This window comes from Phoenix dactylifera, chromosome 5, assembly GCF_051530095.1.
Source record: "Phoenix dactylifera cultivar Ajwa chromosome 5, Ajwa_hap1_PhDact_Kaust_v1.1, whole genome shotgun sequence".
Classification (NCBI taxonomy): Eukaryota; Viridiplantae; Streptophyta; class Magnoliopsida; order Arecales; family Arecaceae; genus Phoenix; species Phoenix dactylifera.
The window spans coordinates 3,286,638-3,314,122 of NC_143194.1; the positions used below are offsets into that span (position 1 = coordinate 3,286,638).

At 40.6% G+C, this 27,485-nt stretch overlaps 1 protein-coding gene across 2 annotated transcripts; it reads right to left on the bottom strand.

The window, feature by feature from the left end:
- Positions 1–965: 965 nt before the first annotated feature.
- On the bottom strand, positions 966–10,613 carry ER (Leucine-rich receptor-like protein kinase family protein). Of its 2 annotated transcripts, XM_008788418.4 has the most exons (27): positions 9,887–10,613; positions 9,156–9,294; positions 8,949–9,020; positions 8,658–8,729; positions 8,249–8,320; positions 8,102–8,173; positions 7,948–8,019; positions 7,730–7,801; positions 7,577–7,648; positions 7,394–7,462; positions 7,204–7,275; positions 6,933–7,004; positions 6,207–6,278; positions 6,043–6,114; positions 5,854–5,925; positions 5,705–5,776; positions 4,853–4,924; positions 4,658–4,729; positions 4,510–4,581; positions 4,347–4,418; positions 4,137–4,205; positions 3,981–4,052; positions 3,615–3,688; positions 3,249–3,377; positions 2,504–2,851; positions 1,875–2,245; positions 966–1,515 (listed from the first exon to the last, which is right to left on the bottom strand). In XM_008788418.4, exons 1-27 carry the CDS (start codon positions 9,975–9,977, stop codon positions 1,144–1,146), a joined length of 2,958 nt encoding a protein of 985 aa, XP_008786640.1. In that variant the 5' UTR covers positions 9,978–10,613; the 3' UTR covers positions 966–1,143. The 2 variants fall into 2 exon arrangements, with proteins under 2 accessions (XP_008786640.1, XP_038985416.1); XM_039129488.2 differs by lacking the exons at positions 3,981–4,052; positions 4,137–4,205; positions 4,347–4,418; positions 4,510–4,581; positions 4,658–4,729 and having other exon boundaries at positions 9,887–10,507.
- Between the last annotated feature and the right edge of the window lie 16,872 nt (positions 10,614–27,485).

Here is a 27,485-nt window from a genome sequence, read left to right on the forward strand (position 1 = left end):
ATTATTTTGGATCATCAACCCCCTCTTTTAAGAACTTCATATAAGATATATAATCTAAATTATATATTTATTATTTAATCATTAACAAATACATTTTACTATCAATATTATATTAGAATATAATAGAAATAAACATAATGTCCATTTTATAGTATATATAGTATGTTATCTATACTATTAAAAAAAAAATCAAAATCAGAAACACTCTCTCTTGATTTCATTTGACAAACTTTGTATCTAAAATACCCCTACTGTACATCTTAAAAATACTTACAAATTAGACCCTGTTCTTTCTCTAATTCAATTATTCAGTTACTCTCAGCGCCTAATCAGATTGAAATTCTCGCTCTCCGTTCTGTCCTCCCTGGAGCATCCAATGCTCAAGCCTATTTGCTACTTTTTCTAAATTTTTTTTATATTAGTGATGTTGATATACGGCACCTACCGAATAAGTAATTCCCAATGGCTGGTTTGGTCACTATCCCAATCCATCCACGGATATCATATCCTTCAGTTTTCCAACGAACCAGTAACTCATTTAGACGACATTTACTCCACCGAAGCCAAAACATGCTCTTAAATGAACCCCATTCTTCATGCCGTTCACAAGAATGGCGAGCCATACAGAGCCCATCGAACACTACTACAAAACGCACGCATCCCATCCTCAGAAATCCCCATTCCGAAGACTCGGACACAGCAATTACTTCAAGTCCCAACCAACCCAAAAATATCACGAGAACCTCCCGTGACAACGACGCATGCCAGGTCCGGACCATTCAAATCAATCATCGCTGGCCCCTCAGCTGAGCCCGGGTACAGCCAAGACCTGACCCAATTGCACCGTAAATAATTTAACTCTCCTTGGGACAAGTGACAAGGTGCTTTCCTCCTCCACAGCAAAGCAGTAATGGTGCCAGAGACAGCTCGCACAGGCCCCACGCAACTCCCCACTCCACAATGTCTTCATCTCAAACAGCACTGGCCGCCAGCTTTTCCTCATACCATCCAAAAACTATTGAAGAGCAGTTCACATGATTCCAATGCTACAACCAGAACACCAGCATCCCAATTTTTACAGTGAGGGCATTTGTACATACAATATCCGCTGCCAAAATGTCATTACACTGGTAAGCTACACAATTACTCAGTGTTCTGCGATATCACCTCGCCAAATTTGAGGAAGAGTTGAGCATCTGAAGTGCTGAGGGAGGCAGTGCAGGTCAGGGTGTTGGGGCTCTTGAGGTTGGCGTACTCGTCGATGTAGCTGGGCACCGACGGGGGCGGCGGCAGGGGAAGCGGCGGCGGGGACTGCTTCGGCGGCGGCCCGGGCTGGACGAGGCATCCCAGGACGCGGGTCACCTCGTGCATGGTTGGCCGGTCCGATGGCTGCCTCTTGGTGCAGAGTAGGGCCAGCTGAAATACTTTCTTGACCTCGCCGAGATCTTTGCATGTGGAGGTGATGTCCGGATCCACCGTCTCCATGACTGCATTGGTTGCTGCCTTTGACAGTATCTGTCGAATAGATGGAAGAATCCACGTTAGCTCCTGCAGGACACAGAAAAAGCTGGCAGAATATTATTGGTGCTCAGAATCAGTGAGTGCTGACGGGCCTTTCTGTGACAAACCACGGATGACCATATAATGGTGATGCACTGCAGCACCACGTAAAATGTACGGCGATGCCCGGAGACTTACCACCCACATGGAATGCTTCAGGTGTTATGGTCCCCAAAGGTTCTACTAATCAAAGAGCAGCATTATAGAGATTATCATTGCAATGACTACTTTTATTTTTGAGGGTTTAGATGATCGTAGTAGTTCATGAATAGTAGCAGCTTGCATGGGGAGGGGAGAAGGATGAGATTCCTTACCAACTGATGGAGATTGCACTCATTGTCCACAGCCTTTTTTCCAGTCAGAAGCTCGAGCAGGACGACTCCATAGCTGTAAACATCAGACTTCTCATTGAGGCGGGAAGTCCGAGCGTACTCGGGATCGATGTAGCCGATGGTGCCCATGACGTAGGTGGAGGTATGGGTCTTGGAGACGCATAGGCTCTTTGCTATACCAAAGTCTGTGAGATGAGACTCATAATCCTTGTCCAAGAGTATGTTTGATGACTTTACATCCCTGTGAATAATTCGAGGGCTGCAGTCATGGTGGAGATAAGCCAATCCCTGTGCCGCTCCCAGTGCAATTCGAAGTCGAGAATCCCAGTCCAGCTTTTTCTTCTTTGTCGGACCTGTAATTGGCAAGAAAAGAGTAGGCTTCTGTGGGATGTTTTGATATTCACAGTAAAAAATCATTTGGCATTGAGAGAAGTTAGGGTTATTGATGGACAGAACTACGTGACTAAATCTGCAGACCATGCAAATCAGAGATTTAACATGCAGGAGAAGTAGTTTGCGTCCAAAACTTTGGAATTTAAAAAGTTCGAAAACAAAGAATCATGAAAAATAACGTTAGGACAGGCACATCGCAACAAAGCTAGCATACAAACCGTGTAGTAGATCCCACAGGCTGCCATTCTCCATGTAGTCGTAGAAGAGTAAGTTGCCAGACGGCGACAAGGAGTAACCTTGAAGGCTAACCAGATTCCGGTGTTTGATGCTCCCAACTGTCTCCAGCTCAGTCTCAAATTCCTTCAGGTTGTGGGGGCAGTGAGAATAAAGCCGTTTGATGGCCACTGGCTTGCAGTTCTTCAGCACACATTTGTACACAGTGCTTGAGGCACCATACCCTATTATGTACTTCTCGCTTAAGTTTTCAGTCATTCTCATTATGTCTTCATATACATGAAGCGCCATGTTCATGTGGAGGATAACAAGTTTTGGCGAGATATTGTTAACTGCACCAATGGACACATGGAACTTGATCTATATCAGAAGGCAATTATGCTTCTACCAAAATAGAATGAAAAATGTGCTAGCTGATACTAGAAAGCAGAGACTACTTGGTCTGCGACGCATAAAAATACATAGCCAACATGAGCACATAATAGGTTCCATCACATGACAAAGGAAATATTTGGTTTTTCTTTTGGGGGTATTTCAGTAAGGGCATTTTCTTTAATACTTCCGACAACATTTGTTTCGAGTACAATTTATAGACAGTAATAGCTATTGTTAAAAATACTATTAGAATGATGAAAATGAACTTCAAACACAAGACGATCGTGATCCTATCTGGATAGACCGCACAGACATGTTACTGATATATTCATGGGCATATGGACCAGAGCTTACCAGGTTTGTTTATAGAGCCATCTGAAAATGGTGGTGGATGGTGTGGCCTGCATGCAGCCACTAGGATCATCAAAAGGATCACAAGTGCACCCAATGCAATGCCCAGAATGGCAGCTTTTGAGATCGAGGCTGTAAGCAAAATAAGGATGATAAGTTTACAGACTACATGCTAAAATTTGAAAACAACTGAGAGAAGTCACTGGTCAGAGTAATCTGCAATGTCACCATTCCCTGTGGATTATATTTCGAGCAACAGAGGTATGCAGCAGCTGATGAGCTTACCAATATTTTCTGGTCAGGAGGCACCAAAGACCGTAGGTTTCTTCGATAAATGCTAATGGGAAATCAAAAGGTTGAAATGCTTACCTCTCTCTGGTGGATGGGATGAATGACATAGAGAACTGATCCAATAGCCACAAAGACCCGGGTTTCCTATGAAGCTGAACACACGAGAAATATTCACTAAATCGAGGGCTGAGAGTATAATAGCTCAAAATTTAACTTTTCAAAAGCAATTCATATAATCCCTTATCATTGTGGCATTTTTTAAATCAATGAAAATTTGCAATCAGAAAAGTAATAAGTGTGATCGCCTTTTTGTTGAGAAATTAGGGTGGCTGCCAATTATCACCCCCCCCCCAAGTTAGCAGCTGGAGATTTTGGCAAGGCATGAATATTTATGGCAATGCATGAATATTTAACCATGTATGTCATTATTATTTGGTTCCCCACCTTTCTGGTGGAAAACGGGAGAAGTTGTTGGCAGTAGGAATATCACCAGCCAAACCGTTGTTCGATACATTCCTGTTCACAGTTGCAGGTTGACAGGTGGTCAGCATATATCCCTTTGTCTACTTAGTTCTGAAAACTCTGGAACAACTAACTTACAGTATAGCAAGACTGAAACAGTTAGTTAACGGCATCAAATCACCTGATAAATTGTTGTTTTCTAAATTTCTGTAAAAGAATCCCAAAACATGGGTAATTAGAAATACAGAACATACTATTAGAATATTCCCCTGTTAAATGGAATGTAGTTCAATTTATCGCTTAATATATTGAACTTTTCTAGTAATGGAGCACGTTATAAAGACTCACAGTAATGTCAGACTTTGTAGCTGGGTAAATTCAGCAGGAATTGGGCCTGAGTGGTGATTATTTGACAAATCACTGCAATACACATTTCCCCAAAAATCAATAGTTAGTCATAAAAAATGTCATCTCAAATCAGAAACCCCACTCTTGGCTATGGAATTCTTACATCTCCATAATACTCCTCAAGTTTCCAAACTCAGCAGGGATGGACCCATTAAGATGGTTGTTGCTCAAGTTTCTAGGGGAGATAACAAGCAATGATGTCAGAACTAGAAAGGAAGCCAAAAAGAAAAACAGATGTTGGCCCAACTTACAATTTCAAGAGATGCTCTAAATTGCCAATGGAAGGAGGAATGGGGCCACTAATCTTGTTACATGAGATATCGCTACAGAAAATTGCTTCATCTTGTTATAAAAGATTTAATTACAAAAAGCAAGTCTAATGACTTCCTGAAACAAAGTATTGATTTGTAAAAGCCCAAAACTTCTACAGACTGTTTAGTACTTACAGAGTATCCAAATTGCCAATTCTTGATAGTTCAATGGGGATAGGGCCTGTCAGATTGTTTGATGAAAGATTCCTGCAGACGACAGTGAGTAAACTAATTGTTACTTATCGGCATTGATAGTTATCTTGAAAGCAGTGGACCATGAGAATGTGCCATGCAATATAGAATAACATTAGAGTCAGTAAAACCATCCTGAACCAGGTGGTTCTGGCCATTTCAAGTCGTACCAGTGGCTCACCGGATATGGTTCCGGCAAGAAAAACAAAACTCATTGATGGAGCCGGAGAAGAAAAAAAGAGAGCGAGCAGGGGGAGGGAGAGGGAGTCAGCCTCCCTCCCCCTTCTCTCTTTTCCTCTCTCCCACAGTACCGTGCCCTCTTCGTCAATGCAGGCCCAGCACGGCCCGTACTGACTTCTGCCATCGGAGAACCGGAACGATGCCCGGCATCGGTTCCTCCGACCTTGAATAAGATTAATTAAAAAAAGATGTAGCATAGAAATCAGGTCCATGGATTTCCTACATGAAGCAGCATTCAATTTATGAAAGGTGATTTTTATGTTACATCTCTTTTTATGTAGGAAAAAAAATATGGTCACAGCTAGCAACTATTGTATCTTGGTGCATAAAATTGGGTGTTGTATACTGAATTGTTTGCCTTGCAGTATAGAGGCCAGCTCCATATAAACAAAATATTAAAACAAAATAATAAGACAAGTTATTTGAGGAACAAAGGGTAATACAATAAGAGCAGATAACATGTAGCAAGTCTTTCCATCACTTGAACATAATGGGTGCACCAACAAAACCACCACCAAAAGTTGGGATATATACAAAGCAGAAGAAAGAACTCACAAGTATGTCATACTTTCAAGATTTCTGAATGCCTGTGGAATGGTTCCATTTAAGTTGTTCCCAGGCGCATTGCTAAGCATAAATCAACATATTAGTAACACTTTGGAGATGGATAAAACTAGAAGGTAAAATGGAAGCAATACACTCACAAGCTAATAAGGTTCGCACATGAGCTCAAGTTCTCAGGAATTGGTCCTTGAAGATTGTTATTAGCAATGTTACTGCAAAATATCACATAATAACATTCTCACATTAACTTGCAGGTGCAGATAAAAGTTCAGCAGTATCGTGTATATTCTATGCTATTAAAAAGATGAAATACACTGGAAAATGCATACAGGTCAAATAAATCAGTGAGGTTCCCAAGCTCTGGTGGGATGTGCCCAGTGAGATTGTTATCATTCAGTTCCCTGCATGTTGAAATTAAAAGATAAAATAAAATTAGATAGCATGACTTGGACAAGACTCAGGGCCCGGAAGGTAGTAATATAATACTTCTTACAGATAACGAAGCCTTGTCATGTTACCAAGCTCTGGGGGAATGGGTCCTGTCAGTTTATTGCCTTGCAGATACCTATAAGATTTGAGGGCTTATTTCATTCCTTCCGTACAAATGTAATACTTCCAAAAAAATGTATATATACTCAGAATGTGAAAAGCCAACATTTCCCAAGAACTTCTTAAACGAACATATCAAACTAAATCAATATCTTGGCCCTTGGTAACTTCTACCATGCATGAATATTCAGATAGCATGCTTGATCGATAAAATAATTACAAATTTCTATGTTTTCCCCACAACGTATCCTCTTCTTGTCTGCCTTCTTCAGGTATAAGTTCATAGTATACAGAACAATGCACAGTGCCTTACATGCACCTAAGTTGAGAACCTTGTTGCTAATTTTGGACGCAATGCATTCAAATTTTCAGTTAATTAAGTTTGTCATTCCGCATGCAGCTTGCTCGGACTTCCGAATACAGATTCCCCAAGCAATTTGTAAGTATTAGATTGGCAGGAAAAATAAGGGCCATGCTATTCTCATTGGTTATAATGGTAAGGTAATCAAGATATATATGAAAAGGAAATAAAATAAGCCCAATTTCGGACAACTCCATGAACCTTCCGATCAATCTAACATTTCAATTTCCAAATTTAAATCACAAGCTCATTAAAACCATCCACACTAAGTTTCCATTCACAAGAAAAATGCTGCAAGTAATTACTTACAGTTTCTCTGTGTATGTCAAGTTGCCCAATATAGGAGGTATTGGCCCAGTTAAAAGATTATTGCTAAGATCTCTGCAGCATGAAAATAAAGACAATAAGCTATCCAGACCAAGCTGTGCACGTGACTTCATGGACTTTGGTCCAAGATGCATGACATCAAGAATATCTTGAATTGAATAACTGTAACCGATAGAAAGTTATATGGTTTGATACATCCACTTCACTTGCAATTGCTTGTTATGGAAAAAGGAGTAGAGGGTTAATAACTTACAGCACTGCAAGAGCCTGCATCAGACCAATCACAGATGGAATGAAACCAGTAAACTTGTTCCCTTGCAAAGATCTGATAAGCAAAGGATATGAAGTAGTCTTAATAACTCTTGTCAATATGTTTTGAATGGGCATCCCAAACCATACAATGACTCCAGATTACATCAGAGCATGAAATATAGGGCACATACAAGGTTGCAACTTGCAAAAACCCGATGTTAAAGGGGATCTCTCCGGTGAGCTGATTATAAGATAAGTCCCTACAATTTGAACAAGGGTTCATAACTACAACTGCTCATGTAGGAAGTTTTGAACACTACAGAAGTAAAAGGCTTTTATACGCTTCTTGAAAAAAATAAGGAATATATACATACAAAACTTGAAAACTGGTGCAGTTCCCAACATTCTTTGGTATGTTCCCAGTCAAGCTGTTGTTCTTCACATCACTGCAAAAAAACGTAGTTCATTATAAACTAAGTATTTGCATGACCGAATGAAGGCCAGTTAAGATAGGAGCGAGAACTCACAAGTACCACAGCCCAGTCAACTGGCACATGTCGGGTGAGAGGGTCCCTTCTAAATTATTCCCTCGCAGGCCCCTGACAAATAATTCCCATCATCAGCGAAAGATAAAGTCTGCATCTCATTCTACCAGAATTATAGTCAAGCAAGTGGAGGACGTATGAATAATCAGAAATATGAATTTATTCACACCTTGCATCATATGAAGGTTAGAATTACTCACAGGTATTGCAAAACTTCATTCCAGTAAATCAGCCTGGGTATTTCCCCACTCAGTTTGTTTTGTGCGAGGTCCCTAGAGTAGAGGTTCACAATATTGAATTGACGCAATCAAAAGTTATCGGGCAGAGAAAAACAATAGAAAGTAGAAGACTTACAAAGTCTTTAGATTGGGAATCTGAGACAGGGTTGATGGGATGGGTCCTATCAATTGGTTGCTCTTCAAAATCCTGAAATAGAAAAGTGTCATCCCTGGCGAGTTCAGCACACGATCTTTGACAATATTATGTTTACCTAACACTTACAAGCTTTCCAATCGCTTCAACTTTGATATTGAAAACGGTATATCTCCATAGATATTGTTGAAGGACAAGTCCCTGAACATTTATTTTAGAAAAAGAAAGCATGTTTAGAGAATTAAAAAGCTATTTCATTACCCCAGACCATTTACATGCTAAAAAGAAAAAAAAATCAAATTGACCTCTAAAACAAAACATGGTGCTGGCTGCATTTAACACACTGTTTTATTACTAGTGAGTCAACCAACTATTAAACAACTAGCAAAAAGAACCAGGTCAGAGCCTTATTATATTCCAGTTGCCCATTTTAAATAGAACATAACAAGAACACCACTTACATGGTTAAGCGAATCTAGATTTGAAAAAGCAAGCATGTATAGCAAAATAAATATTCACAGCTGAAAAATTCACTTACAGTACTTTCAGGGAGGAACAATCGCCAATCTCATCCGGTATCTGTCCGGACAGACGGTTCGCCTTCAAGTCGCTGTTTAAGAACATCAAAGAAACCAAACAAATTAACTGGTAAATAACATAAGCAATATGGGGCCCAAATTACAGTGCAAGGATATAAACACCTAAGCAAGGCAACATGGAACATTTATGAAAGCCATCAAACACATCCTTATCAATATTTCACCTAAAGCTAGACACCAAGAATGACAAATCAACATCTTGGAAACAGACAGAACTTGGTAAATCATACATAGATACAAGGCCTTTCAGATTTCCAAATGCCGGCGCGATCTCTCCATCAAGATTCAACCCTGATAGGTTACTAAATTTTTACAGAAGGGGAAAACCAACCAAAAAAAAAAGAAACCATTAGCTCACAAGTACCGTAAAACAGGAAACGGAAGCCATTGTCTAATCTTTCAGAGCTCAAGAAATTCTTTAGATAGGGCATCCTTACAGAGCAACGACGTTGAAGGTGATGTTGTCGCAGGTGACCCCTCGCCATGAGCAATAGTCCGAACCCGTTGCTTCGGTCCAATCGTACAACACATTCTCTACATTGCGGAACGATTTCTTGATCTCCAAGAGCGTTGCTCCTGGAGGAAGAGAACTGTCAGAGGAAAGCCACTACGCCAAAATCTCGTCTTTAATATGAAATGGGAATCATTCAGAAGCAAATCTATGCCCATGGTAAAGAATTGAAAGATCCCAGCCCCAGGATTTGAAGACGAGAGTAAAGCGTATGAATCTTTTGATAAAAATCAAATCTTTTTCAATCAAGCATGCAACAAAAATCCAGCACATATTCTAAAGCCTTTGCCGGCACATTCAGATTTTATAGCAACTACTAAACTTTCCTATGGTGGATGGAACAAGAGTTTATTGTTAAAAAAATGAAAAATTAAACAGTAAACGAAAGAAAAAAAATGATAAAAGAATGACAAAGTGGAGGAGAAATAAGAATACAAGGAGAAAAAGCGGATTTCTAAATGATACATGGAGATAAAAGATAGAGACGAGGAGCAATAGAAGCTACAAAAAATAAAAAAGCGTACTTTGCGAGCAATAAAATAATAGGAGACGAGAAGGAAATCTCTACCCACCGAACAGAGTATTACAGTCATTAGAATAGAAAAATAGGAACCGATGCGCGAATGCCGGCATCTAGAAGGAAACACGAAAGCTCACCGTCGTTGGTACCGGTATCGCCCACGACGGCGGAGCTCAAAACCCCGAAAAGAACCAAAAGCGCCAGCCATCCTCTCCAGCGACAAGCCATCGCCGCCGTCCGCTACCGTCGGAATCGAAACGGACCGAGAAGCGAGCTTAGACTCATGGAATGGAGACCGACACAAAGAGGGATCGCTGAAACCGCTGCAAGACGCGAGCTTTATCGCAGAGGCTACGTTGGAAGGCGAAGTGGAGTCGGCGGGAGAGAGATGGAGAGTTCCGTATGGTTCTAGAAGGTGGGGGAGGAGGGTGGCAGCTCGGAGCTCTTGGCTCGCCGGCGAGGAGATGAGCTCTTATCCCCGTAGTCCATCTCCCGCTCCTAGCTCCGATAGAGTGAGACTGGGAGAGAGAGAGAGAGAGGGGGGGAGAGAGAAGAAAGAAAGGGAGGGGAAGGGGAGGAGGTTTTAGGGGATGGGGAGGCCTCTCGACCGGTCACATCGGTCTGGCAGCGGCTCTAAATACAGTCCATTGCCTCTCTCTGTCCACTGCGTCGTTTGTAGACACAGAGAGAGAGAGAGAGAGAGAGAGGGGAGAGAGAGAGAGAGAGAGAGAGAGAGAGAGAGAGAGCGGTTTGCAGGTGGTGGCAGGGGGTGCTTTTCGGGCTTTATTATTTCCTTTTCTCTATAATCAAAGTTTTTTTTTTTTTCTTCTTCTCCTCTCGCCAGCTTACTGTCCTAACGGAATTACGAGTGGCCAAAAAAACAAAGGAAAGTTGGGGGGGGGGGGGGGGGGGGGGGGGGGGGACGTGGCTGGAGAAACGCCCGGTTTGGCTGCAGCACAGATGGCGGTGTTTCCATGAAATGAGACGGAGGGAGACCCACAGGTACAATAAATTTTTTATTTTTAATGCACGAGAAGATGGACGTGACCACCGAACTGAGATAAGTCTCCAGTTTACTGAAAGTCTAGCTTAGCAAAAGAATAATCTGATTTTGGATTGTGCTTTCAAGTAAATTAATAAAATCAACCTATATATATATATATATATATATATATATATATATATAAAGTTATAACAAGCCAACTAAGACCTTAGGTTAACTCGAAAATACCTTGCATCTTAGCTTGAGCTCGAGTTGGGTATCTGGTTGATTTGCAAGGCCATGGAAAAGGTTGGTGGCAAAAAGAGGGAGGTGGAGGAATGGATTTTAGATGGAGAGGCAGAAAAGGAGAAAGTCGAAAGATAGCATTGATATCGCCGGAGACAAACAATACTATTGCCACCACTATTTGATACACACAGAGAGAGAGAGAGAGAGAGAGAGAGAGAGAGAGAGGAGGAGAAGAGGAGGATGGGAAGGATGTCACTTATTATATCTAAAGTCTTCACCATTGTTGCTACAATATGGTAGATAGGGAATGAAGAAGAGAAGAGGATGTAGGAGTGGCGATTGATTATATTCAAGCCTGCACTAATTCTCCTAAGATATCTTAAACCACAAGCTTTTTATTACATCTTGGATCTAACTCGTAATAGCCGAGCTGAATGATTGTTTCTTCCTAATATGGATGTATTTTTTTTATGAGCAAGAAATATGAGTGCAATAATTGAAATTAGAATGGTATTATCATACTTTAAAGATATTGAAAATCTTTGATCAGATAGATTTAGAAGATAAAAAATAAATCATTAATTTGAAAATTAATTTTTGTTTATATGGAATTGAATCCACATGAGCTGTAGCTAGCTCACGTTTGGCCTTTTTTTTATTTTTTAATATCTAAAACTTGGTTCACGTTCAGCTAGTTTGCTAGCGGAGTGAGCTCATTTCGAGCCTAAGAATTTTGAGAGAAGATGATTAGATTTAAGCCCATAGCTTATGTAGATAGGAAACATTGCAATACTGATTTATAGAGGCTGACCACAGGCCAATCGTGGTGCTTGTGATTAGATTTGAATGAATTTCAACCTTTAGCCTGATGAAAATATCGGGATTTGAATATAGGGAGTATGTGAGGACACGTATGTGTATGTGTTTAGTCCCATATCGGTTATTTACCAAAAAAATTATGGGTAATTATACAATACTAAGGAATCCAAAAAATAAGCTTAGAGCTATGATTCGTTGGGTTAGGTATAGGACGAGTATAAAAAAGTCGGTTTAAATCAGAGTTACGCAACAAAAGTTTAGTGGAGTAGAAAAGACTAAGTATCCTTATTTATTAAAAAGTGAAGGTATGTTAAATTTCGAGAACGAAACTCTTTTAAGGAAGAAAAATATGAAGGCCTATCGGGCCAGGTCTATTTGACCGGCCCAAGCTCGGCCCAAGGGGGGAAAACCGCGTTCGCCCCGCATATGAGCCGAGGAAGACTCCTGGTCTTCTCCAACAATCTCAGTAGTCAGGAGGAGTCCTAGGGTCACGGGGATCCTAGGGACTTCCCTATAAGAGAGAGTGCCCCAACCCTCATCGAGTGCCACTGCTCCTCTTTTCTCTTATCGAGACCATGCCGCGTTCGCCCCGCGTATGAGCCGAGGAAGACTCCTGGTCTTCTCCAACAATCTCGGTAGTCAGGAGGAGTCCTAGGGTCACGGGGATCCTAGGGAATTCCCTATAAGAGAGAGTGCCCCAACCCTCATCGAGTGCCACTGCTCCTCTTTTCTCTTATCGAGACCATGGTTTTCTGTTCTTATGCCTGCTGGAGATACTGATGGAGTTGAGGTAAAGTTTTGATCTTTCTCCCTTTAGCTTCTTCTTCTTCCCAAGGTCTAAGAGCACCATCACCGGTCGAAGAATCGACTGAACCCGTTCATGCCCTCATTTTCATTTTTTTTCTCTCTTTCTAACCACCGGCGTTCGTCACCGAGGGCCTTACCCTGTCCCTGCATCAACCACAGGCCAAAGTCGGACTCTCCCAATCGTCGACGAACGAATTGGGACCCGAGATAGACCGTGCCATGACTTAGGCCTATGGCCAGCTTGAAGAGGCCAGGCCTAGGCTGATGTCACGCTGCAGCCCAGCCCATGGCCTTATGGGCCAACTCGAAGTGGCCAGGGCCCATTTGGAGCTGAGAGTGCTCTTTTGCATGCAGGAGAAGAAGAAGAAGACTCCAGTTAGGAGTCTTCTTCCTCTTTCGATTTGGACAGGATCGAAGGCCATTCGAGTTTATCTAGAACTCAGGGATCATCTATTTAATGCTCCCTACCTTTTTTTGTCCTCCACCGATGATCATCGAGCTTCCTTCTTTCTATTTTATCCCTTCTAAATCACAGCATTCTGTTATCGTGCCTGCCAAAAATTGGGGCTGCAGCGCTCACCGGAGCCGGTAAGAACCCTGAATCCTTATTCTCCAGCCTTGCCTTTCTCTATTGATCCATTTTCGGTTTGATTCTGCCAAGAAATCGATTGAAAATCGCTATGAAACCCCCTTCCAATTCACCGTCCCTTGTTTCGTTGTTTCTCTCCTTTTGTTTCCAGCCATGTCCATCGTTGGCTTGTTGCCAAAGCTTTCGACCACTCCCTCATGTTGGTCCCTAGTCGAAGCCAAACCCCAGCCACCAGTGAGCAGGTTGGGATCCGAGTACAAACGAGCCAAGGATAATCCAATTTAGCCGTATTTTTAAGATAAATTCAACCGGCCGGCCACCATCTACTGGCCACCATCACCACATGCTGTTACCTTGCTAGACCACAACCTTGGCAGCCACTAGCTCCCCTCCCTTCCTCCTCTATTTACCAAGAAAGAAAGAAAGAAAGAAAGAAAGAAATATGAAGAGAAGAAGAAGGGGAGGAGGAGAGAGAGAGAGTGCCCATCCCTCTCTTATCTTCTCTCTCTACTTTCTCTTTCTAGAAGATTTATGGATCCCAGTATAGGGTTCTGACGATCTAATATAGAAATCTGAGTTGACACCTTGAAAGATACCTTAAATTGTCTTGGTGCCTGGGCTGCCTACTGGACCGATCACCTCGACTCTGTTGAATGTCACTGAAACCCCCATTGATGAACCTTGTTGATGGATCATGGCCCTGATTGAGTCTGATACATTGAGTAAACCGTCTAGACCTGACCTACTCGAAACTACCGTATGTCCAGTCAAGTCTTCCCGTATTATTTTATTAAAATCACCAATTAAAAATTAATTTTATTGTTAATATTTCAAATAGGTTTAGCGTAGTCACCTAGTAAAGTCCGACAGTCTAAGACAAAAGAAGCAAGTAGATCTTAGACTCCTTATCATGTTTTTCAAATTATCATATTTTTCTTGCATAAGTTCACTTGTAGAAATATCATATTTTTCTTAAAATTATGAATCAGCATATGTACTATAAAATTTAGGCTTTATTATAAAAAATAATTTCATGAATATTTAAATAAAATAGCTTTCTTATGAAATATGAATATGATCATGCCTTTTAGTTTTTTTAATCTATTATGTGCATATTTTAAGAAAAAGATATAATTATTTGAAAGACTCTCAAATAGCTATGTTAAGATGGATTTAAAATTTAAATGAAACGTTTGGCTTCGTGTTATCGTAGGTTGTACCTCTCAGTAGTACGACCATGTCATGCTCCGAATCTGAGGTGTGATATTTTGAACACTCGAACAAGTCAAAATGTAACGAACCTACTCATTATATTTCTAAGCCGATCATTAATATATGATGAGAATTTCATGAATAAATTAATTAAATTTTAGCTGATAAGATAAAGTTTAGAATTTGAAGTGGCCCACTTTCAAGTGGTTCTTGGCCGCAATATTCACAACCTGGCAACATAAAAGATGAGGGGGCAAGAAGAAAGGAGAATGTGACCTAAAATAGTTGTATGCATACAAATTTTTTTAATCTATAAAACCTAACTTCAAAGACTTCTCCATGATTACTCTTTGCAAGGTTCTAATAATTGCAATATCTCCAAAACCGAACCACTTCTCAATCATTATTTACCAGTATCACACAAGTAATTACTGCGATATTTTGCCCCATCAGTCATTTAATCACATTTCTTAGGAACAAAATAATATCTGTCAGTCGATTGTTATAAATTATTTTAAGGAGGTATAACAAACTGGAGCAAAATATAAAAATGTTTGTAGATGTTTTGGAATTGAAGGAAATATTTGATATTCAAATATACTATTTTAGCTAATGAATAGTTTATAACTTAAATATTTTTTTATTATCTAACGTTCATTATAATGGGATAACATATAAAGTCATGAATTTTGCTTCTTGATCTTTGTCTAAATCATGCTCTCTTAAATGACTTCCGTAGTCTCTCGAGTGATTCAATTGTGGACTTCCTCCTCCTCCTCCTCTTTCCCTCTATCTATACAACGCTCATCGAATTAATGCAATAAAAAGATTTTATGATGCATTAATAAAGCTATTGCAGCATCGCCATGAATGCTGATTTAAACATTAAGTTGCGGCAATTTCAAAAGCTACTACTGATTCTCAAAGATGTCTAATATTTCATAAACGGCTAAGCTCAATTATTCAAGATGTTCGTCCTAGCTTGGTTGGTTAGCTTGTTTACCAACCAAATATATTTATCCTGATCTTTGTTATAAACTTGAATTTTAATAGGCTAGGTTTGGTTACCAATTTCAATATATCTCGCTAATGGTTCAACCTACAAAGCCGTTCCAAGAGTTTAGAACTGATATAATTCTTGTTCGTTTTTTAGGTGAGATTTTGAGTTATAATAAATGGTGCCATACTGATATCGTCCATCAAATATATGAACTAGGAAATATGTAGCATGAATCTATTTAGGTTGATTCGGATATATTTAAATTTTTAAATTAAAAAATATGTAGAATCTATACAGGCGCATGGTTTACGAACTAGCTCAAAAATGTAAATATAAATGAAATTAACCTCGAACATAATTGCTAACCTTGTCCCAATGTTTTAGGTTAGGACAAGCTTGTCTCAAATGAAGCAGATCAAGTTCAAACTTCCTGATTCTCCGATAGTTTGGTTTATGAAGTATATTTTCCTCCTACTACTCTTTTCTTCTCAAGATTTGGGCTAGTTTAGTTCATATAGAAAGCTGATGTTTGGGAACGGTGTTTTTTCATATTTTGTTGACATAGAATAATAGTGCATTCCGATTTCCAATTACTCATCTATTTTTTTCAGAAAAATTATAAAAAATATATCCATTATATTTTTAATAAAAAGAAAGATTTTATTCTACTCTATCAAAAAGCTTAAGCGTTTTCTTAAAAAAATAATTATCCTAATTTTCAGAAATAAAAATTAATTTTTTTTGATATCCCATATAATTTTTTTATGTAATATAAAACTCTTATTTTTAAAAAAAACATTTTTTATCTCTTTTTATAAAAAAACTCCTATCAAATATAAATATTTTTTTATTTTTCATTGGCCATATTTCTCCTTCCTGCTCTCCCCACGAACTAAGGGTCCATAATTTTTTTTTTTGTTTTTACTAAACTGGATAAATTATATCTGACGAGTACGGATGCATTCAATAAAATCAGAAAATAAAATACCTCGGAGTGCCAAAGACAACTTTTCATCTTCAATCCATAAGGTGCTACCGGTATGACTGGCTACATAAATTGCTATCTAATTCACAGTTTTGTTGGTTCCTCAAAAAAAATATATTTGATTTGAAAAGATCCTTCATTTTTCAAGATTGTCAAGATATTTTTGAGCAATGGTGGTGGCATTTGTTATCCCTTGGACCCCCCTCCATAAATTTTCTTCCCCGGACAAAGTATGCAGAAAACGTTCCCCTTGGCATCTCCTCTAAAACTCGTTTCTGAACACAGTAAAATCCAGCAGCAAGTTCTTGATAGGGTAATTAAGGAGACACAAAAGGAAAAGAAAAGAAAGGTTAAAAATGGGAGGCAAGAGAGGAAAAAAAAAGAAGAAGAAATCTCCCATGTAGAGATAAAAGTGACCCTGGCAAAACTCTGGCTTTACGTGACGTCATACCCGTCGAGTTCTGACACGAATCCATAATTGAGGCAGGGGGAAGGAAGGTGATCATATCGATAGCATTTCTCTTTATCTTTTTGCATGCATCAGCGAGAGCTCACGAAACGCAGATCGCTGGCTGCTTGGATCGATGAGGGCGCAAAGCCCACGGTACGAGTCCTTTTCAGGTTGACAGCCTCTCGGCCTCCTCCCCAACGGGTAATAAATATTAATACCCTCCCTCTCCTATCCTTTCCTTTTTTTTTTTCTTTTTTTTCTTTCCTTCTTTCTCTCTTTTCTTTTAAACTATTCCTTTTCTTTCAATTCTTTTAGTTTTCACCATCCTTTTTCTTCTTCCTTCATTAATGGATCTGGATTCTATCCCATCCACCGGACTTTTCAACCTATCAAACCAAGGCGATGCAAATCCCAGCCAGGGACCCCGCATAAAAGTAGTTATGCTGTCTTTGCCTTGGCAATGCTTTCGTTTGGTTTGAAAATTAAAGAAGAAAATGATGGAAATAACTGTGGTTATTAGAATGCAGCTTTGGAAATAATTATACGCTTGAAATATTGGGTTCGGGCCATGATTAGTAACAATAACGTTTTTTAAACCCAGTATGTTTATAGAGAGATTAATAGAGCTATAAATTACGTATTGCCGATCATAATACTCAAAAATTTATTATTTTTTGACTTTTTTAGATCCATCTATATTAGAAGTGTATGAGCCATCCACGGTAAAAAAAGGGATTTTACTATTGGTTGCAGTTTTAGGTAAAAATAAAAGAAAAAAAATAGTTATATCTATTAGAATGATTATTTTAAAATTGTTTCGCAAAAAATATTACCTATAAAATATAAAATAAATTGATAAATAAGGATATTACAGCAGAAACCACTAACAATGAATTTTTCTAGTTTGCTAATAGCTATGCTTAATTTATCCCGAAAAGATATAGCTATTCTTGATACAAGTAGTTTTAACCACAAAAAAAAAGGGAATACTTCTTATTTATATCCATTTTTGAATACTTATTGATGGGGTTATTTCTAATTTTTGGCTAAACATATAATAGCTTAGTTTTGAATCCGAAATAGAGCCATAATTAGCAGGGGATCGAAGCTTCATCACTGTTTTTTATCTAATGATTTTTCAACCAAAAATAGTTGTGGTAGCTTTGATTTTATCTATAATGATTTGATTAAATATAAATTATCCCTTTTTTTCTGTTTTAAATGGAAATTAGTTATACTCGAGGAGGCCTATGACACAGGGGAGGGGCCATAAAAATCGGTCGCCGCATGGAAATTTCTATGCGCGCGTCGTTTATTTATCGCCGTTTCCCCGCCGATTTTTAAATATATACTGCGGAAAGGCGAGGTGGGTCCACAGATCGGATGGTTGAGAAGTGGGGACGCGGGCCTACGAGCGGAGAGGATTTGTTCGAGTCTAGATGTGGGTCCCCACCGCCTCAGGTGGGCTGCGTCCGAATTGTACGGGTTTTGTCTCTGATCCGCGGATGGCGCTGACGTGTCGGCTCCACAGTAGTGCTGCGTACGATGGGGCCCATGTGAAATGAATTATTTTGGTGGGCCAGGCTGCCCCGATTCAGGCACCAAGTAAGCCGGTGGAACTGGGTGACAGAGTCCATGCCACAAGGTAACAAAATTTCTTATACAAAATTAAAAATATTTTTTAATTTTAAATTAATAAATTTATAGTATTTCTTTAATATGTAATGAGGATTTTAGTTATATGATGATACAAATTCTCTTCCAAGGAAAAATGGATATAATAGATTCAATTTAGAAAAGTAATATTGTTTTATTTAAAGGTGTGACATCTTCTATAACATTATAACATATTTTTGCCAAAAATCCATGCCATAACAACCAACCGTTGTTATTAGTTTTTTTTACGAGCAATAGTGGCACTACGAAGAAACATGTATTTAGTTCCACATCGATCATTCGTTTGATAAGTTTTAAGTACATATATAGTTTTTTGTGTGCAATTCAAAGTTATGATATAAGTAGTATCAGGGCGAATTCGGCTTATTGTCTATGTGAATTAGAGGATACTGTAACACGGAAGTTGATTGTAGTATTTATAATTGAATTTAAATGAATTTGAATCTTTAGCTCAGTAAAAATGCTGAAGCTTAAATATGGAAAGTATGTGAAGATTCGTGCGAGCGTGTCTTTGGCCATATATAGATTATTTGCTGGATAGATCTTATACAAAATCAAAAAAATTTAAAAAATATCTTCTGGATAGGTTTTTTTTGATGAAAGACTGGATTGTGGTACTAACCAAAAAAAATGGAAGTGCTGAAACCTAACATGGAGTAATCATACACTGCAGGTACCACCACTATGAAGTGTTAATTAGAAAATTTCATGAAGCCCCACCACCATCTCGTCATGTTAATTCCCATGATAAGATCATGTCACCAACTAATGGTTTATATGTGGGGCTTGCAAGTGATTGGCATGCTTACAAGAGCTTAGCATAAATGATGGACACAAATGATTGTCAAATTCAGCCATTTCGTCGTTCTCCCAAGCATGTTTGTGAAATGACTATCATAAATAAGGAGGATAGTTTCAGTGGATTTCCATCACATAACATTGGCATGTGCCTCGTACTATGTGCTTTTGCTATCAAACAGCTAAAGAAGTTTTCAGATAATGATGTTTATGTGCATCTTTTTATTTATTCACTGTCTTAATGAATGGGTGGGCAACCACCTCCCCAATTCTGAAAAAAAAGTATTTGTCTCCCAGTGATCAAATGCACATGATACCTGGGTATTCGGACAGCCGAGCTCAATTTGAGCTCGGTCAAAATCTTGGTTCCTAGTAATTTTAGGCAACTTGAAGCACAGCCAATTCTAGTACCAAGTTTAATGTGGGGACTCTGAACCCATCTCGCTGTAACCTTGGGGCTTGAGCTTGGTTGGATCCACATGTAGTTGCATGACACTCCGAATTGTTGGTGAATAGAGAGTTCTGTGCAATGGATAGTAGAAATTAGTTGTGGGGATTTATAGATGGATTGAGGCCTCCTTGAATCTTAAGTTTGATTGGCATTGTTATGTTTTTCCATAAATTAAGATTTTAAACTCAAATAACAAAATAATGTTTTAAATAAATAAAAATTAATCCAGTTCAGCCAATTGTAATAAAGTCTAGGCATGGTTTGAAAAATATGCGGCCTTTTATAATCTAAAGAGGGGAAAAAAAATTCAGCTCACTCAACTTAAAACTTTTTTTTTAAAAAAATTAGAAAATAAGAAAGTTAACAAGAGTGAAGTTTAGGTTTATTTTTTCTTTTACTCTTAAAATTGAGTTACAAATCTCTATTTATACTTGTGGAATTTGTCTTATATAATTTGGCCATATTCTTCTTTGGTGAAAAATAATTACCATTTTTTTGAAATAGGCATATCTGGTAAAAGTGATTATAAAAGAAGCTAAAATTTACAAAAAGCAGATCTCGACTTTTACATTAATTTTGTCCGTGGCCATATTATCTAATTCATTTTGAATTGGGAGATATATTCAATAAAGTCTATACCAAAAAAAAATATTTGTTTCGATCAGATTTCTTTTAAGACTTAAATGATAGAATTTAATCTTGATTGTTAGATGCGTGAAATTTTTAGACATGGATGTCATATCGTGGAGTCTGAAAAATTACTTTTTTTAAAAAAAATAAGACATTATATGGGCAAATTAGAATATGCGAAAATTTGACACAGTGAAACTGGCCCTCGAACTTTGTCTATTTCTTCTTGTAATGACCAAAATAGTTTATAATAAGTCCATCAATCCTTCTAGATCTAGAAGTTTAATCCTTCAGTCTGCAGGGCTATCAGGCTACAGGTTTCAGAGAACACTGTAGCTAATTTTCAGTCCAATTACCTCCCCACCATAAGCTATTGACTTACCGAACCAGACTGCAACAGCAGTCGTTAGTTTAAGAACGTTTTATTTATGAAGTTGACAACGACGTTATTATATTGGACACAGCAGCTTCAAAAAATATCCCATATGCTTTCGTTACTCCATGCAATTTTATAACGCTAGAAAACAACGAATTGAAATTTTTTTTGTCTGCATGGAGTTCGTAAAGCGAACTCGACGCTAAAGGAGAGAATATGCCTCTAAGTTGGCATGATGAAACGATTCCCTTCTCATAATTTTATTATAAATCCGCCAACTTGAGTCGTTGAGTGGGAATGAAGTCAGCTCATCACTGGTTAAAGTCCACTCCACCCTAGCAATTTAGCCTCCTGTAGTGCTCCATTGGTCTTCCCCTGAGCTAATATAACGGTCAAGATGCATTCATTTGCGCCTTTCTCTTTTAAACGAATAATTCTCAATTATGTTGTCGTTCTGTGTAAATACTTGCATGAAAATTTCTATGAAGGTGCAGAAAAATTCACCCTCTCGACTCAAAACTTTCATCATGCACAAGATTTTGGTTTGTATTGGTGATGATCAAACTTCCTTGAGCAATGTATAACAATCTCATTTCTATTATCTCAGTCAATATTATGCATCGATTATCAAGTAGCATCTTTCAATCACTCTTTTATTTTTATATAATTTTATAACAATAAATTTTGAAAGAGATTATTATTATCTTCAATTTATCATGCTGGCAAGGATTTTAATGTATTGACCTTGAAATATTGTTTGGGATCAGTAAAAGCTTTTAATTTTTCGTAAATTCTCTCATCTTTTATATTGGTTACGAGAAGTCGAAATCTTGATTCATGCCACTCTTAATCATTCATTGAGATTATTGTAGCTTTGATTAATTTAGTCTCCACTTCCCCCACTCGTTCCGTCTTGCACCTGACCCGCTTCATCTCACACAAGATAGTTGTTGCTCAACGAGTGTTGAATTGGGAGAGATCCGCCGCCGCCCTCCTCCTTTCTCTTTCTCGAAGCAGGAAACATACTCTACACTGTATGCACCATGTAGTTGTGCATGTAGGTAACTATAGCTACTCATTTCTACGGTGGTGCAATAAGATGAACATTTAATGAATGAATTTTATAGAAACGAGTGGCTGTAATTGACTACATGCTTGGCTACTTAGTGCATGCAGCAGTGTGGGATATAATTTCTTTTCTTAGAGGGCAAGAGGAGGTACCTAGAAAACTAAAGTTGGGTGGTCACTCTCACTCTTTGCAGTTGCCATGTACGGTGAATTGCTAGTGCAAAAATATGAGGGGGTGGCACAGAGGTTTTGGCAACAATACTATCATAATTACTCGACAGATATCGGTACGCGCAAAGGGTCCGGCCAGGTTTAGGCTAGTTTGGGTACATTTTGCAGTATGGATTGATTTATGTACGTTGGGTATGTCTTTATAAGTTTTAGCAGGTTGAGTCCATAATAATTCTAAAAAGTTAACTTATAATATTGGTTCAAGTCCATATCAACTTAGGACACAAATTATAGGACACTAATTATAATTCTAAAAAGTTGACTTGTGATTGTGCGAATAGGCACGGCTTGGTCTCATCGATCCTATTCATTGGAGGAATCTATATAAAGCCCTTCCTCTAGCATCAAGAAAGGGGGGGCTATGTTGTAAGAATAAGGAGTTTCGAACTTAGTTCCACATCGATTAGATAGTGGAGAGGTTTATTCCTTAAAATGGAGGGGGGCAACCCCTTTCTCTTCAGAGGATCCTTTTAAAAAGGACAAAGTTGTGAGGGGAATAAGCTGCCCACGACACGCATTGCACGATACGTACGCACTTCCCCAAAATGGAAAATACCTCTGAGGAAAAGAAGTCGCCTCCGCTGTCTAAGACCGGTGGGGATGAGGTCGGAGGGCGGTAGAATCCTCCGTACGTAGCGCTGGACATGCGGGCCGGAGGCCGATCTCTCTTGACCTCATCAATGGTGAGATCAGAGGACGGAAAATCCCCTCATAGCGCTGGACGCGCGGGCTGAAGCCTGACCTCCTTTGACCTCATCGATGGTGAGGTTAAAAGGCGGAAAATCCCTCCGTAGCGTTGGACGCGCGGGCCGGAGCCCAACCTCACCTTGACCTCAACAGGATGTATTGGAGATTAGAGTTTGGAAAATAATCTTGTACTCTATAATCTCTTTTTTTTTTAGAGTGAAGCTTTTGCATTGTCTCTACCAATGAACATAGATCAATAAATCAAACAACATAAATATTGTGTACTCTTGTTCTTTTTTCTTTTTTCTTCTTGTTTTGTTATTTTTTCTTTCTATCGCAACAAGTGCTATCGGGGCCTTGATCTTTTTTATTGGAGTTTTGCAATGACGACCGCAAAATTCGAAATCCAGAATTTCAATAGCGTTGTTGCTGGAAATTGGACCCGGGGGCAATCTTCGGTCGAGGAGAGGGAGCGGGAGGTGGTTACTCACGGCGGGGCGGTGGTCCGTCGACGGGCGGCGTCCTCCGTCTGGGGCGATCGGCGAGAAGGAGCGGCTGATTCCCGCGGCTGGGCGACGATCCGACAGTGGGCGGCGTCCTCCGTCTGGGTGCCCGCACACGAGCCGGTGGCCGGGTCTTCCGGCGCCGGCCCTCCGACGCTCAAGTCAGGGAGGGGGCAAATCGTGTAGAGTAGAGGTAAACAGTGCCCGTCCCCAGTATCGATTTTCCAACCCCCTTTTATAGACCGGGGGTCGGTTTACCTGCGATGTAACGGGGCGAAGCCGTAGTACGGCTCGGCATGTCGTTCAGGTCGGCGCTTGGTCAGGCGAATAATTGCACTGATGTCGGCGATGAGGGCGTTGTACAACCCGAACTAGCACGCTACCAGGCGAATTTATTGCATCAGTGTCGGAGGTATGGCCGAGATCAGAGACTTATCACAGTTGACTAGACCCTGCTGGGCTTATTTGCCGTGGAGAGCTGGGAGTCCGTAGATGACAGGAGTCACGTGCATTAATTGTTGAGTGAGCCGGAGATCCACATTTATTGTGGAGTAAACCGGAGATCCGCATTTATTGTGGAGTAAGCCGGAGATCCGCATTCATTGTGGAGTAAGCCGGAGATCCATATTTATTGTGGAGTAAGCTGGAGATCCATATTTATTGTGGAGTGTGCCGGAGGATCACAGCGGTCATGCGCCATAAATGTCAGAGAGGCGCCATAGTACGGTCTCTGGCCGGACCTCGGAGACGTATAGCCGTAGTAGGTAGCTGACAAAAGTAGGCCTCGGGCATTGGGGTTTCTCTTAGGTCGGAGATTCCGAGTTCGGGTGCCGACTTCGGCCTTCCAGGGTCGACGATTGTGCGGCTTCTTTGGGGCATTCGTGTCATTTGGGGGAAAAACCTTATCGGGCGGCTGCGTCACCCTGTCCCCCGGCCCTGCGGTTTCAAGACGAAACCCGGGCTGGAAGAAGAAACGGGAGCGGATTGTCTCCAGTTCCTCCTCTGACATATTCGACCCAACTTCTTCGGGACCGAGACTCATTCTCACAGAAGAATGGAGTAAAAATTAAGAGCAGAAAATGGAAGTTGGCAAGGAGAAGAAAAGAGGAAACTCTAGTGAAAACAGGAAGAAAACCTACTGGACATTGCCAGAAATTGCTCCGGGCACCGCCGGCAAAATTCGGTTGAGGGAGAAAACAAGGGAAAAAAAAGACGACGAAAATGAGGGGAAGCCAAACAAGACCTTTAGGGCAGACTCGTGGGGTTTATATAGACCCCCCTGACGGCCCGGATCGATGGGGTCGGTTCCCATCCCCCGATCGGGCTGCGCCACGTGGCGACCTCTGAGGCCGAGGCACTGCATCCACTCCGGATCAATAAATCGAATACGAAATCAAAGTGTTGTCCCATCGGATCTCGGGACCTCATTATGGGTCCACAGAATCCCATCGCCTCGAAGAATGAGCGGACGGCACCCCCGCTCCCCTCGTTTAATAAAATCTGGGACACGTGGAGCCCCGGTGTGGCCTCCACTCCCCCGAAATTATGACCCGGTAACACGAAATCGGAAGCGTCCGACCCCTGGTCATGCCGCGTGTCCGTTTTGAAACCCAAAATGGCACGCTCATTGATGAGCGGGAACTCTCGATTGTGGGGCCGAGGCACCGCCTCGTCGAACCCGAGGACCCTCATCCTGGGTCCGCCTCACAAACCAACCTCGGTAATCCAAGAGACACCGCCCCCGCTATAGTCGCCTCGAAAGACGTAGGGATATGGACCCCATCATTAATTCGCCGAACAAAGTAACCTCGAAACGCCCAAGGGCGCAGGTCCTGCCACGAAAATTCCAAGAAACATGAGGGTGCGGACGAAGTTCGCCCCCCAACTTTAACGATGGACTTTACTTCCTACGTCCGAGCCCACAAGCCGCTCGAACTCGGAAGTCGGGGGGTAGTGTTGGGGGAATAAGGTTTTTCCCCCAAATGACACGAATGCCCCAAAGAAGCCGCACAATCGTCGACCCTGGAAGGCCGAAGTCGGCACCCGAACTCGGAATCTCCGACCTAAGAGAAACCCCAATGCCCGAGGCCTACTTTTGTCAGCTACCTACTACGGCTATACGTCTCCGAGGTCCGGCCAGAGACCGTACTATGGCGCCCCTCCGGCATTTATGGCACATGACCGCTGTGATCCTCCGGCACACTCCACAATAAATATGGATCTCCAGCTTACTCCACAATAAATATGGATCTCCGGCTTACTCCACAATGAATGCGGATCTCCGGCTTACTCCACAATAAATGCGGATCTCCGGCTTACTCCACAATAAATGTGGATCTCCGGCTCACTCAACAATTAATGCACGTGACTCCTGTCATCTACGGACTCCCAGCTCTCCACGGCAAATAAGCCCAGCAGGGTCTAGTCAACTGTGATAAGTCTCTGATCTCGGCCATACCTCCGACACTGATGCAATAAATTCGCCTGGTAGCGTGCTAGTTCGGGTTGTACAACGCCCTCATCGCCGACATCAGTGCAATTATTCGCCTGACCAAGCGCCGACCTGAACGACATGCCGAGCCGTACTACGGCTTCGCCCCGTTACATCGCAGGTAAACCGACCCCCGGTCTATAAAAGGGGGTTGGAAAATCGATACTGGGGACGGGCACTGTTTACCTCTACTCTACACGATTTGCCCCCTCCCTGACTTGAGCGTCGGAGGGCCGGCGCCGGAAGACCCGGCCACCGGCTCGTGTGCAGGCACCCAGACGGAGGACGCCGCCCACTGTCGGATCGTCGCCCAGCCGCGGGAATCAGCCGCTCCTTCTCGCCGATCGCCCCAGACGGAGGACGCCGCCCGTCGACGGACCACCGCCCCGCCGTGAGTAACCACCTCCCGCTCCCTCTCCTCGACCGAAGATTGCCCCCGGGTCCAATTTCCAGCAACAAGCGTAAACAATTTTGGCATTTTCTAGATTAAGATGCCAACTTTTTTGGTATAGTCACTTTTTTGGATTTAAGAAATATTAGTGTTCCAATTGATGATGAATATCAAATCTTTATTCTATTATGCTCACTACCACCCTCTTATGAGAACTTCGTTGATACCATATGTATGGTATAGAATCTCTTTTAGTTAGCAACGTAAAGATGCCTTATGATTTAAAGAGTTGAACAAAAAGATGTTTCGGAGTTATGAGGAGAATCAAGGAGAAAGCTTGATTGCTAGAGATAGAAGCAGAAAAGGGGCTCAAGCAGCAAAGACAAGTTTAGATCAAAATCAAAATATAGAAACATTTGTTGTTTTCATTGTCATAGCAACCATATTAGTAAGCTTTGTCTAGAGAGAAAAGAAAAGGATGAAAAGAGAGAGCTTGTCTCTAAAGCTAACACTAGCATGACACAAGAAAATTCTGATGATGCTGGTAGTAAGGTTCTATTAGTTAGTAATTAGTAGCTCTAGGAGGGAACGGATTTTTTATTTTGTTTGTTTATTTCATATGACTCCTAATAAAAATTGGTTTTCTATATATCAAACTAGGGAAGAAAAGGTTCCTTTGGGAAACAATAAATCCGTTATAGTTGTTGGTATTGGAACAATTCAAATTGAGATGTACGATGATACGATGAGGATCTTAGAAGCTTGGCATGCTCCAGAATTAAAAAAGAACTTGATCTCCTTAGGTAATATGTATTCTCAAGGGTATAAGTATACTGGTGAAAATAATTTGCTTAAAGTCTCTAAGAGCCCTTATAGTGCTGAAAGAAAAATTGGTTAATGGCTTATATCACTTACTGGGTAAAATCATAATGGCTACTGCAGTGGTTTCTTCATTATCAGGGTTGTCTAATATGGATGCTATTTAGTTATGGCATATATATTTAGAGCATATAAGCGAGAGAGGGATGATAATTTTGTCCAAAAGAGGCCTTCTTGATGGTGTGAAGATCGAGAAATTGGACTTCTATGAACATTGTGCATTCGGCAAGCAGAGCAGGGCAAAGTTTAGCACCGATATTCACAATTCAAGGGTACGTTATATTACATTCATTTTAACCTCTAGATTTCTCTCCAGTTACACCGATGAGTGGACATCATTATTTTCTAATATTTGTTGATGATTAGAAAGGTCTGGGTGTATTTTTTGAAATACAAGAATGAAATGTTTGTCAAATTCAAACAATAAAAAGCCTTGGTTGAGAAGCATACTAGAAAAAAG